Source organism: Talpa europaea (genome assembly GCF_964194135.1).
Source record: "Talpa europaea genome assembly, chromosome: 4".
NCBI lineage: Eukaryota > Metazoa > Chordata > Mammalia > Eulipotyphla > Talpidae > Talpa > Talpa europaea.
In genome coordinates this window covers 126,370,643-126,384,802 of record NC_140070.1, presented here as the reverse complement: position 1 = coordinate 126,384,802, position 14,160 = coordinate 126,370,643, and the positions used below count along the sequence as shown (strand labels likewise).

At 37.4% G+C, this 14,160-nt stretch overlaps 1 protein-coding gene across 1 annotated transcript in view; it reads left to right on the top strand.

The window, feature by feature from the left end:
- FNDC3B (fibronectin type III domain containing 3B) overlaps window positions 1–14,160 on the top strand; it is a gene marked incomplete at its 5' end in the record, with an annotated part of 243,117 nt that overhangs the window by 96,541 nt on the left and 132,416 nt on the right. The window contains one exon of the mRNA XM_084232401.1: window positions 5,605–5,681. Coding sequence (XP_084088527.1) covers window positions 5,605–5,681 — 77 coding nt within the window. The remainder of the gene's footprint in view (window positions 1–5,604; window positions 5,682–14,160) is intronic.

Here is a 14,160-nt window from a genome sequence, read left to right as displayed (position 1 = left end):
TTAAGTTTCACTTATGTCTTCAAAGATTTATTTCAGCAATGTTTTGTAGCTTACATGTACAATTCTTTTGCTATATTGCTTAAAATTTTTATTAGATGTTTTCTTTGGGAGGCTGTTTTAAATGAAATTGTTTTCTTAATTTCCTTTTCAGATTGTACTTTGCTGGTATATAGAAACACAATTGACTTGTGTGTCGCTGTTGCACATTGCATGTTTACTGAATTCACTTAAAAGCCTAGTCATTTGCGTGTGTGTGGTGGGAGTGGGGATCTTTTAGAAATTTCTATATAGAAAATTATGTCATCTGCAAATAGTTTTACTTTTCCTGTCCAATTTGAATGCCTTTTCTACTTTTTTATCTGGTGATTCTGGCTAGAACTTCCAGTGCATTGTTAAGTGGGTATCCTTGTCTTGTTTCTGTGGTTAGGTTGAAAATTCAGTCTTGACCTACTGGGTATGATGCTAGTTGAGTGTAGGTGCTTATGACCTTTCAACCCACTAAGTCAGAGGTTATCAAAATATTGTTGCTGGTCACCAGCATCAGCATAACCTGAGAACTTAATAGAAATGCTAATAATTGGGACTGGCCCCAAATCTTTTAATTCTCTAGGAAGTGAAATTTAGCTATCTAAATTTTAAGAAACCTTCCAGGTGATTCTGATATGCAGATTTGTAAAGTTTGAGGACCACTGTCACTAGATTTTAAGCTTTTTTGAGATTAAGGACTGTGTCTCAATATTTTTATATTCCTTTTACTTCTCTTTTGGGATTAATGAGGGACTGCTGAATTTTTTTTTTAATGCCAAGTTTCTCCAAAGTGCCTCCATAGTCTCTTAGCTATGTGTCTTAAATTACCATGATTGGAGACTCATCATTAGACACAAGATTTAGCAGAATTCATTTTGTATTCAGTCTTAGACCAGTAACAAAAGCACAAGTGCATTTTCATTTAGACCATTTGTTCTGATAATAACTTTCTCCATAATTATCACTTGTCTACTAGCTGTTGCCTTATCCTTATGACTACCTGACAGAAAGAATCTCTGACAATTTAGAAAGATTCAAGGGTCACATTTATTGGGTTTATTGGATCTTATAACATCATCATTTTGCCTTTGCTTTATTTTTCTTATTCTTACGCTGATTTCAGATGCCTTATGTCCTTTTTGAACAAGATAATATTTAAGTGAATAAAATAAGAGTTGCTGCTAAGAGCTATGGTTGAAGGGAGCCACTTTGATATACGGGTATCAATTTATAAACAAATGCAATAATAAAATTGCACTCACTGCTTGTTGACCTATTGGTAAGTATTCAACATATAAAAATACCATTTAAAACTGTCTAGAATTGGGGCCTCCTGGTGGCGCAGCCTTTGAGTGCTGGGTTGCGAAGCTGCCCGCAGCCTCTACAGCGCCGGTTCAATCCCCGGCTGCCGGGAGAGGGTCCCACATGGCGCGCAGACCTCTCCTGCTGCTCCCCTCAGTAGTGTATTTCATCAGTCTGCCTGTTCTGTTCCCCGCTCTGGCTCTGGTGAATTCTCTCACCCTCCCACACTTCTGACTATACCAGTGCTTGTATAAGTAAATAAATAAATTTTTAAAAATGTCTAGAATTGTGGTGTAATTATTTGTAATAGTGACCTACCTTTAAGGCAGTTTTTTTTTTTTTTTTTTTTTTTTATAGAGGCATGCTTTATTTATTTGTTTGCTGGTTTGTTTGTTTGTTTTGTTTATACATGCACTGGGTACAGTCAGAAGCGCGGGAGGGTGAGAGAATTCACCAGAGCCAGAGCGGGGAGCAGAGCAGGCAGAAGGCCCGAAGTACACTGCTGAGGGGAGCAGCGGGCGGCAGGAGAGGTCTGCACGCCATGTGGGACCCTCCTCTGGTGGCCGGGGAGCAGCCGGGGATCGAACCGGCGCCGCAGAGGCCGCGCGCAGTTTCGCAACCCAGCGCTCAACCGCTGCGCCACCGGGGAGGCCCCTTTAAGGCAGTTTTTAACGACAGTTTGTATCCCAGATTCCCATTTTCTTCCATTCTCACATTTCTTAATCTCATTTGTACATTCCCCTCAAGTCCATCTAGTTAACTCTGCCCTGGGATGGGTGGCTGTTCCAACTATAGCAAGAGACCTACATGTGTGAGGTCTGGAGCTTCCAGGTAGCAGGGAAGAAGCACAGAGTGAAGTGGAATGACCCCAGCCTTGGTGGGGACATAGAAGCTCTTCATCAGCATGGTTGGTCCTAAATATACAACATTGTTAGGTTTTTCCTTCAGTCTGTTTGATGTGGGAATAAAGTCCTAGGATCATTGCAGGAGTTACTGTTGATGGAATAAGTTACCTTCTAACCTTTCTCATTCAAGGCTTGCCTGTTACTAAATGAAAAATTAATTCAGTGACATTTGCTAGCAGACTTTTAAGATGTTAGACCACCAACTTGCACATTGCAGTTAAATTCTTTAATGACTATGTACCAATCATAGTTCTTGTTTGTGTCTCACGTCTTGTTCAGTGAAAAAAAGGAATTCTTGACTGTTGAAGTCACTGCCTAAAACCTGAAAATGATCAAATTTCCCAAGGCAGTTTTTTTTTTCAAGTTACTTGACTCAGCAAACCTGCTAGTTCCAGTTCTATAAATTGTGCATGTGAATTTTTTTTTGTTTGTTTTTCATCTGTCTGGAGAAGAGTCTTGTGGTCTTTAGCTGAGTTGTTAATTAGTTTCTCTCAACAAAACAAAAAAATCTTTAGCATTTTGGAAGTGTGTTTATCTGCTTTTGTTTTCAAATTATTTAATTTCTCTGTACATGTATCTGTGTGGATATATCTGTATGTAACAAAAGTGTTTAATGAAAGAGGGTTCCAAACACCCTAAGAGATTTAAAACTTTTTTCAGTAGTTCATAATGTTCCCAATTTTGTAAGAGAGGAAGTGGTCTGTTCGAAAAGATCTGTGCTCCCTCTCCCACCACTCCCTTGCCCATAGCTAATGTCAGTGGTTTGGCAAGAAGAGAACCATTTTTCAGCATATTCTCCAGTTCTGTGTCCTTTAAGTCTTGTGCGTCATGAGGGTATGGATTACAAATCAAAAAAAACCTAGCAGTCCTAGGAGTCTTGGATGAGAAGTTCATATTTTAAAAAGGGAAGGATTAAAATAGTAATAGGAACTTCTCAAACACAAACATCTGAGTAGAGGTAGAGGCATTGATATGAAGGAGGTAAGTGGTTTAGAGTGACAGTAACTTTTTTTGCTAGCTTTTAGACTCAATCCTGTGGTTGCGATGTTTTTTTTCTGAAGGGAGAGGAACCTCAGGGTTCCAAGGCACAGCTGAATTTGCGAGGCCATTACTGTCCATTTTGTAATGCCTTTTGAACGGGTTTTGATGACAGTGACAAGGCAATGGGGGAAACAAATATGTTAAAGTCATTTGGCTACTTCTGAAATCAAGACCGGGAAGAAAACATTTTATGGTGGTAAATCACTTACCTGTCCTACATTCTTTAAAGCACTTTATACAAATGACTTTAACAGTTTTAGGGGGTCATCCCTAGGGTTAAAAGACTGTTTGCCGGGTATGCATTTTGGTGATTAAAAAGCAATACTTTATTGAGGTGGTAGCATACTATGCACTCTTTCTGTGACATGTATGATGTTAACTGCTGGGGGGAGGCTTGCTCTTAAGTCAATATTAGAGAGTGTATACTAGCTTATTTCATGTGTTACAAGAATGTAAGTTATTATAAAGTAGTTCTTAAAATGTAATTTTAGCAAAACAAAACAAGAAAAAGCTATGAATTTTTTTTAAACTTTGAAGAGGTGGCTAACCTTATGATGAGTGCTTATGTGCCAATGCTGCTCTCAGCACTTTGGCATGTACTGTTGAATTTAATCTTTAAATCCAAACTCATGAGGTATAAGAATTGTTTTTGTCATAACTGTTAAGAAGTTAGACTTAGACAGGCTAAGCGAATTGCCCAAGGTTGCACAACTGTTGTGAGCAGTGATGAAATCAGGCAGAGACAATGCTTTCAGTCCCTGTTTAGATAGCCAAGTCCATTAACCCTTGAATTTCATAGACAGTGCTCAGGCTAAGGCAATATCTAGATGGCTATGGGTGGAGGAAATGCTGAAGATGGTGAGAAAGATGAATTTAGAAAATGCCTTCAGCGATTGGTGGACATACCAGCTTAAATCATACTTAAAAATAGAAAGAGATTATGCAATTATCTATTCTTATATCATTGTCTTTTTCTTTTAGTGATGGTGTGTTATGTGAGTGTCCAGTGTAGTTTTTGCCTGTGTTTAGAGATAACAGAAAATTTAGTGCTGTACTATATTGTCAATGAAATTGCTGTGAATTCTTGTGTGATAGAATGTTATATGAATTGTAGTATCTTTTCTATCTTGCTCCTGTGTTTTTTTTCCTTATAGTTACAGACTTGTTGATGTGCATCCCAGCATCTTGTTCTTTCACCTCTCTTGTGAAATAGCTATAACTGGAGTGTACTATGAGGTGGAAGGTACATTATGCTTGCACCTAAATGTGCCTCTGGATGACAAGATCTGTCTTCTTTAGCCAAGAAAACTATTGTATTTTCCTTGGTTTTGTTACAGCCAAGAAATTTTCATGGCTGGGCATAATACACATTAGGGGAAAGCAAATAAACACAAGGCACTTGGAGCCAGGAAGTCAAATCTCAAGACTAGAAACACACATGTCATTGGATTGACATTTGGGAGATTGGCTGTTAAATCTAGGAGCTGGCCACCTAATGTAAAACCACTGATCCTACAGTTCTTGCACTTCTGTGGAAACTATTTAATCATGGATATTTGGAAAGGTGTTAGAAGTTGGTTTTGATTTTATCACTTTCATTGTAATTAAATATAACTATGTCTCAGGTAACTGAGTGTTGCCTTGTCATTCATTGTTTAGATGTGTGATTAACATTCATTGATGTTAATATTTTGAAACTAACCTCTTGTTAATGGAATGTTTTATTTAGAAATAATCCAAGTAAATTTGATAGGAGTATTCTTGATAGTGTCTGGTTTAAAAATAGATCTTTTTTCCCCTGTCTGATAACATGAGAAGAATACCAAATTCAGTTGGTTTGGAGCATTTGAAAGCTTTCTTCTATTTCAAATTAGTGGTATCATATAGTTATTTATCAAAATTATGTAAGTTATAAACCTATACTTTGTAGGAGTTTTTTAAACCAGAAAACATATGCTCATTTCAAAATTGATTTGTTTAAACATTTATTAATAGTATATTCTTTTAATAGGAAAAAAAAGAAAATTTTTCTCATACTTTGTTAGACTACTCTTAACTAAGCAGCCATGGTTTATGTAACTTGAGGCTTTGAGAATCATTAGATATTTGTAAAGATCCTCAATTTTTTAAAAAAAATTTTTCCCCCTTGATTCATACAGCTGGAGAATTCCTTTTGTCCTTGATTTCAGGTCTAATTTCAAGTCATGATGTATTGATTATTGAAGAGAAAAAGTTATTCTCTTCAGTTTTTAATATTAAAAATGCTAGTGATTATTTTGAATGATGTTGATTTCTTCAACTATTAATATCTTACTCTTATCTTTTTTAGGACCTGCTGAAGTCCCCATGATGTCACCCAATGGATCCATTCCTCCCATCCATGTGCCTCCGGGTTATATCTCACAGGTAAACCATTTGGTGAACTTCTCCACTCACTATGGACTCTGTCATGGTTCTAAGACAATATATGTTGAGACTTCAAAGACTTATTCCCAGGATAATTTTGTTAGGATAACTCTAGGGAACCCATCATTTTGTGTTACCATATGGCTCTCCTAGGTCGTGCTGGCATGCCAGAGTCAGAGGGAGCAAAACATAGCAGGGCTACTTGGTCGCCCTCAGCCAATGTGGGTTTCACACTAACTATTTGATGGTGATTCCTTCATAGAGTTTCTTCTCTTAGAGATTTCCTTCCATTTGTACTACATTTCAGGGAGGAAAAAATCTGTATACTTAATTAGTGAAATTATCAAAGGAGAGATTTTTTTTTAAGATTTATTTATTTATGCAAGCACTGGGGTACAGGCCAGATGTGCGGGAGGGTGAGAGGATTCACCAGAGACAGAATAGGGAACAGAACAGGCAGACTCACTGAAATATACTGCTGAGGGGAGTAGCGGGAGAGACAGGAAAGGTCTGCTGGGCCATGTGAAGCTCCACGGCCGGCGGGGATGGAACCGGCACTGCAGAGGCTGCGGACAGCTTCACAGCGCTGCACTCAACCACCTGCACCACCGGGGAGGCCCTCAAAGGAGATATTGTTAACATAAATAGGTGCTACCCTCTGTTATGGGAGCCTGTTTTTCCATAACATCGCACCTCCTGGGCTTGGTGAATTACTAAGTGTGATGTGAAATTTTGACTGTTTATACTTAAATCTATTCCATATTTGGTTTTCTTTAAAATATCACTAGCTATTTAAAAAAATTGCAATTTCAGAGATAAGTTGAAGGATAAAAAATTAAAGGATAAAATATACTCTTATAATTGGATAAAGTATTTAGGGTGATGGGAGTATGAATGTCTACACATGCTGTAGTTTTATGTCTTAAGGGTTGGTATAACATGAACACCTCTCTGTTTTCTCCCTACAGTTTCCTTTCCAAATCCCTACCCAACCAACTCTTTCTCTCTCTTTGCCTTATTATTATTATTTTTTTTTTAATTATAAGAGCACCCTATAGGCTCTGGGGAAAAAACCCAGATAAGACAGAAGACTATAAAAAAGAAAATATTTATAATTTTACTGTCCAAAAAAGATAATCATTGCATTGACATTTTTTGGATTATGTCCTTCCAGATTGTTAAATTCTTCCTTCTGTCTACTTCTAAAGTGGTTTACAAATCTATAATTTTCAGTTATTAATGATTTTACAAGGATAAAAGAATTGGCAGCTACAAAGGAAAAAATGCTGAGATATAGGCAGGAATTATAAGATTTATCCTTCTCTGTCTCAGCCAAAGTGTAGCACTCTAATTTCATTCTTTCGTGTGAGCAAATTTGCCATCTCTGTTGTGTTTTTTTTGAGTGTATTTTTTTCAGGGGAAGTAGCCAGAACGTTGGCCAGTCCTCATTGTTGCAAACAAATGACTTGTTAAATACCAGTCTTTGTAAATAAGAATCACTGGAGGGAGCAAAGAACAGGGCAGGCCCTTCACCTGGACCCATGATGATGGGTCACAGTCACTTAACAGAAAAGAACAAGGAATGTAGAATTCCATTATTTCTCCCAGTCATTTATTTTGAGGAAGTGTTTCATTCCATTGAACAGAATACAGTTTTAACATTATGATGAAATACCACCTCCTTTTATGTTAAAGGTTCATTTGAAGAGTACTAGTTAAAAGGTGAACGTGCTAGTGGAGAGAAGCTGCGATATGCTTTTGCAGTGTTTTGGGGGTTCTTGTTTTTGTTTTTGTTTTCGGGTTTTTTTTTTTTGCAAGTGGTGTTGCTGTGATTGTACTAAACATTTTTTAGAGGTCCTAGGAAAAAGAGAGCATCCTAGACCATAGTGGCATTTCTGATTATGAAAAACCATAGAAAGTCCAAATGGAAAAGAGTGACAGCAGATCTGTAAACTTACTTTCTTAACACTGATAATGGAAGCATGGTGAAACACTTTCCCAGCTGAGAACAGTACTAGAAATACTAGAAGAATAGTAAAAATGGAATAATTTGGATTCTGAAATGATAAAAAGAAAGAAGCAGTTTGTAAGTGTGTGTGTGTGTGTGTGTTAAACTCCATTAGGGTTGGGCTCCCTGCTGAGAAGGTGGAGGCAGAGCCCAGTGCCCCTCAGTGGTTGGACTCTGTCTTTAGTGACATCTGGCAATGAAGTGTGTGACAGGTTATTCATGTGAAGAAAATTGAGAAACCAATAGAGTGTGTGTACAACATCTTCTTTAAGCATACCCACTTCAAAGAATTGAAGAGGGTGGAACCAACTTTAAATGTCTTAGGGAAAAACAGTTTTTAGGAGACTTGTCATCACCTAGAGATCTAAGGAGCAAAATACATTGTTGTCATGCAGTTGTGGAAAGAAAGAATCACAAAATTAAAAAACAAAATCCCCTCCTGGCTGGACATCTGTGCGAAATACCCATTATTAGTTTGTCCCTATTGAGTCAATTCTGTGTTTTATCCCCACAGACCTTGCCGCAATTATGTGTGACTCTTCTTGCTGTGAGCTATACTTGGGAATACACAGCGTAGAAGTAGGGTTAAAATTCTGTATGTAATGCATGGGATCCTTAATACACAACCCTGATGTCCTTATGAGGGTTACCTTTATTTGTTGCTCCATATTGCTGCTTAAACATCTATTTCCTGGATACTTCAAGGTTTTTCTCAACTACATACTTTCATGCTCATTGTTTCTGTCTTCTTGTAATACTTAAGAACCCTTTTTTTCCCCTGAAAGTTCATTTTTCTCATTCAGATGCTCCTCTTGATTATGACACTTTCAGAATCTCCAACACAGAACTGGTTAATTTGTGTCTTCAGCATCTTTGGCAGTTTGAACCCATGGCTGTCAAGAAGTATAAGATACTTTATAACCATTACCAAGAACTGTTAGTTACTTATTGGCAATGATTACATCTCAGCATCTGGAATTCTGCCTGGTACATAGTAGGCACCAGGTAAATGTTTCTAAATATAAGTGAAAGTAAAGTAAGTATAGAAATTCCTATATTTGCCTAAAAGATTTGCAGATTTAAGTAGATTTGATAGCTGGAAAATTAACAGGATCAGAACTTGAAGTGAAATGTGGATATGGATTCAAGAATGGGTATAACAGGACAGTTCATTGCCGTAAGAATAGTCTCCAGCAAATAGTGCTGGGACAACCAGATATCCAAATGCAGAAGAATGAGGTAGAACCTCCACCTCACATCATATTTAAGATTTAACTCAAAATGGATCCTCAGTTTAAGTGTAAGATCTAAAAGCTATAAAATTCTGGGAGCACACTCTTATAATGAATTAGGCCAGGGATCCATAGATGTGGCACCATAAGTACAAGCAAACTATAGGAAAAAAATTGATAAATATGACATCATCCAGATTAAAACTTTTTATGCTTTTAAAGTGCTCCATCCATAAAATGAAAAGAGAACTCATTGAATGGGAGAAAATATGTAGCCAATCATATTTCTTGAAAGGGACTTGAATCTATCTAGAATACATACAGAAATCTTACAATTCAAAAATAAAAGATAGCCCAAATTAAAATAAGCAAAGGATCAGAATAGAGATATATCCAAAGAAGATACATAGGCAGCCAGTTAACATATTTAAAGGTACTGGACATTAGTAATCATGAGCGAAATTCCAATGAAAAACACCACACAATGTATTTCACATCCATACTTAAAGATGATTATAGGCAGGCATGTAGATAAGAAGTGTTAATAAAGAGGTAGAAAAGTTGATACCCTCACATACTGCATTTGGTCATGTAAGTGCTACAGCTGCTTTGGAAAACAGTCTCACATTTCCTCATAAAGCTAAAAATAGAATAGCCATGTGACTCAGTAATTCCACTCTTAGTTATGTGCCCAAGAGGAAAGAAAACAATGTCCACACAAAATCTTGTACATGAATGTTCATAGCAGCATTATTCATAATGGCCCCAAAGGGCATACATACAACACAAACTGGAAACTGCTTGTGAATAGATAAACATAATGTAGTATATAACAGTCCATACAAGGTACTGTTATTCAGCCATAAGAAGAAATGAAGTAATGATGTATGCGAAAACATGGATGAACCTTAAAAATACCATTAGTTGAAAGAAGTCAGAAATCAAACCACATAATCATTCCATTTGTATGAAGTTTCCAGAATAGGCAGATACATAGAAATGGAAAATAATTAGTTGTTGCCAGGAACAGGGGAGTGGCCACTCCTGGTATGGTATTTCTTTATGGGTAATGAAAATGTCCAGGAATTAAATAGTGGTGATGGACACTCATTCTGTGAATAAAATTAAAATCACTGAATCAAAGATTTAAAAGGAGGTATTTTATATCCTGCAAACTATATCTCAATAAAGCTATTTAGAAAGCAGGGGGAGGAAAAAGTGACTTGTCCTATTATTATCAGGCAACAATGGAACAGCTAGGAGAAATGACCAGCCCATCCTGGTGGCTGTGGTGATCATCTGTGAACTTCTGTGTATGGTGTGCACTGTGCTGAATGCTTTATTTACATCTCTCATTTTCATCATCCTAACTTTGCATCTGAGCAAGCTGAGGTCCTGAATAGGACCAGAATTGCAACCCAGGCATTTGTGATTTTGCTGACCTATTTTCCACTATGACGTGTTCTTGAAGTCAGCAACAGAGCCTGCCTTGATGGATGTGTTTGCTTTTAAGTTGTATTACTTTTAGGCAGCACGGGTATGGGCTTTTGCTGTGCCTACTCAGGCATCTCCAGTACGAAACATCAGCTACTCACATTGAGATATGGGGTCCATTATTGTAAGAAAATTGAAGAGGCAGACAAGTGAATGGTTAAAGACATTACATTAGTGACTCCAAACTGAGTCAGTGGAGAAAATCTTGATGATAGCCAGATTCATTACATTATTTAGTAGCTGAAAGTGCTTTAAAGATAAATTGGTAACATTAATCAAATAAACTTGACAAAATACAAATGTCAGTGATGAGCAGATAATCTTATAGTAAAACACATAGCTAGAGTTGAGAGATATAGGTGATTTGCTCTGAAATGCAATAGCACAATCTATGTTTTCTAATGTTGAAAAGGACTGAACCCTTGGACCTTATGATAGCGTGGGCTTAGTGTTGCTCTTAAAGTTGTAGAATACTGGCATCTTGTCATTTCTACTCAGTGGTCTTTGATATAGTTGGCTTTTATGTTTATAATGTGCGTTTTGTGCTTTACTTTTGGGTGGGTGACTGGTAGATATTTGAGGAGAAACTAATCTGATCTTTTCAACTAGTGAGAAAATAAAGGCTAAGTTATTTTTTAAACATGAGAAAGTGATTTTAGGTAAGAGGTAGTTTAGTCTTATCCCACTTATTCCATGTTGTAAAAAACGTTTGTGAATGTGAATGGAGTTGAAACCATAGGAAAACAGGAAAAATACTGCAGTTGGAAAGAATATGGACATTACTTAGAGTGACCTGCCTTCATTTTTCACCAGAGCCCCTTCCTGTGTAACTTCTGCAAATTCTTTCACCACATATGCAAGTGCCTATGTGATGTAGCCGTAAGAATGAAGGGAAATGTGTGAGGTACATAGCCCACAGTGGGCATTCTATTATTATGAAGACTGGTAGAACAATTCCATGAGAGTCTGGCAGTGTTTGTCTTCCTATAGTACATACTGAGATAACGTCAAAAATAAAATTTTCCCTTCGTTGAATACCATTGTGTACTGACTTCTCAGTTCTTTTAACCTCGTTATTTATGAATAGATATATGCAAATTTCTTAAGCAGATTTCTTGAGTTTTCTTTTCCATCTTCTGTAGTAAGCTTGAAGCTTTTTTCAGATGCTGTAGGAAAAACTTCATGTAGACCTAAAGAAAAAGTGAAACATTCAAGTTAATGTTTTATCATCTGGGAAACTACCTCCTTTTTTCCAGATTAATTGATGTAACTTAAAAAAATTGGAATAGTCAAAAGAAGTTTCTTTTTGTTATGGCAGAAATACATACTTTACCTCATTCCATTGTTTTGGGGACACGCAGTAGCAGTACAAACTTCCCTGAAGTAGTTGGATCAAATATATTCCACAAATGTATACAGTGGGTCTTCAAGTAATGTGCAGTAAAGTGTCCTTGCAAAAAAAACCAGCAGATGCTGAACAAAATGCCATTTTGAGATCACCTGTTTCATGGAGTTGCTCTTAAAGTTGCAGTTTCCAGGAACCTGTCAACAACATTGAGGACTTACTATACTGTTTTTCCACTATCCTCTCCAATTCATGGTGTTTTTTGTTAGGAATTGTTGGTCACCTGGAAAAAACCCAGTATGTTTAGTAAAGTACTAAATGTTGATTTCATTTATATGTGCCCTAGTTGCACTCCATTTTTCCAGATTAAAGATTTTTAAAAGTGTGCATCACTTGCTTGTTTTCAGGTGTGTACAAGTATTGTTACCTGTAATGTCAGCAGATGAGAGATTGCTATTTATGGGGGGTATCTCTATGTTGGGCACTTCAGGAATGAGCCTATCTCAAAGACTCAATCACAGAAGCCCTAAAGACAAATGCCATATAATACCTTTGAATTGTGATCCCCTTCAGTAACCTTGAATGTATTAACTTCAAATATGTTGGCAATAGTTGGGTATTGAGCCTAAGCCCAGTGTTCACAGAGTCATTTGGTCCTAGTTCTTTGTGTGCAGGCAGCTCATTTGGTTGTCCTTGCCACCGCAGCTAGCTGGCTGCCAGGTCTTCCACACTGCCCACTTGCATACAGGTTCCTGGGCATGCACCTGTAGTCTCCTCTGTCTGCTTTCTGGATTGTCTCTGGCCATCACGGGCAGCCTTTCACAATTTTGCCTCTTACCTTATAAGCTCTTTTGATTTTTACGCTTGCATTGCAGTCTAGTAGCAGAAGAGTTTTAAGAATTGAGTTTATTGAAATTTCTGTGGATCCCTTCAACTAAGTAAAGGGAACTACTTCTTCTGTTAGTGAAAAGACATAATGTTAAGTCTTTTTTAGAAATTCATTTTTGGACTCAAGTGCCCCATGTAGCTCCTTGACCTGAGGTTTATTACTCTTATCTTTAAAATGAGGGCAGCATTGTTGGGAGGATATAATGACTTGGGAATATTAATAGTAGTCATTGCTAGGTAAGATTTTTCTATTATATATCAGTGACTGTTCCGGGACATTAACATGTGTTTGTTGCCTTATTTCAATTACAGAGTATTGAAGCAGAGCAACAAGTATTCAGTAAATATTGGTTGTATCTTGAATTCTTTCACATCTCTTAATAGTTTGTCATTGTTCATTGTAGATTTATTTCTCAGCACACCTAACTTGACTACTTTGCACATCATGAACTCTAAGGTGTAACAGAGCAGAATGAAAACCTGGTTCTGCATCTGAACCAGTTGTACATCATGATCTTGCTGTGCTTTGGTTTTCTTTGGTACAGCAGGGATGTTAATTCCTAATTCTCCAGTAGCTAAGGAGTTGAGTGAGCTAGCCCAGGGCAAGCAGCTGGGGCACCTGCACTGGCTGTGAGTTTCTTTCTCTTCCCTCCTCTTGCCTCCCATTAATTCTTCCTCTCCCTGTTGCCTCTAGGTTATTTCATATTGTTTTAATAGTTCTCTTAGTCCTACTTCTCAAGACACTCCTGAAGACAAACATTTTCCCTCTTTAACCTTTTGTGCTTCGTTTTCCAGTCTCCCATCTTTATGTCTACTCATAGGATAGTAAGAACACAAGGCACATAGAAGATTCTCAGTAAATGGTTATTGAAGGAAATAAAGAAGCATGATAAAGAATCAAACTAGCTATTGGTCATCAGACTGACTATTCCTTAGCCTGAGTAAGAAAGAAAATGCATGAATTTTTAAAGTGGATTTTTTTTTTTTTTTTAATCTGCACAATGCTGGTAGAACTTGAGGTAGAGAAAACTTGGGAGATTCTGATAGGCATGCATTCATTTTCTTAGGCTACCTACTGTAACAACGCACTGGACTGGCTTTAACAAGACATTATTTCCACACAATTCTGAGGGTTGCAAATCTAAGACTGAGGGGATGACAAAGTCAGTTTTTTTCTGAGGCCTCTCCTCAGCTTGTAGATGGCCTTCTTTACATGGCCTTCTCTCTCACACCTCTGTCCTAAACTCTTCTCATAAGACCCTAATGATTTGGGGCCCCTATGGCCTCATTTTACCTTAATTATCTCTTTAAAGGCCCCATGTCCAAATACAGTCACACACCTCTGGTTCGGACTTTAAATATATGAATTTGGGAGCTGGGATACAGTTTAGCCCATGACAATGGCAGCCAGAGCCCCAAACACAGTGATCTTTTTTAAAGGTCTGTGCTTTATGGAGAACATACTGGAGTTACTGTTTGAGTCACAGAGCTAAAAGAAATCTAGGTGAATAT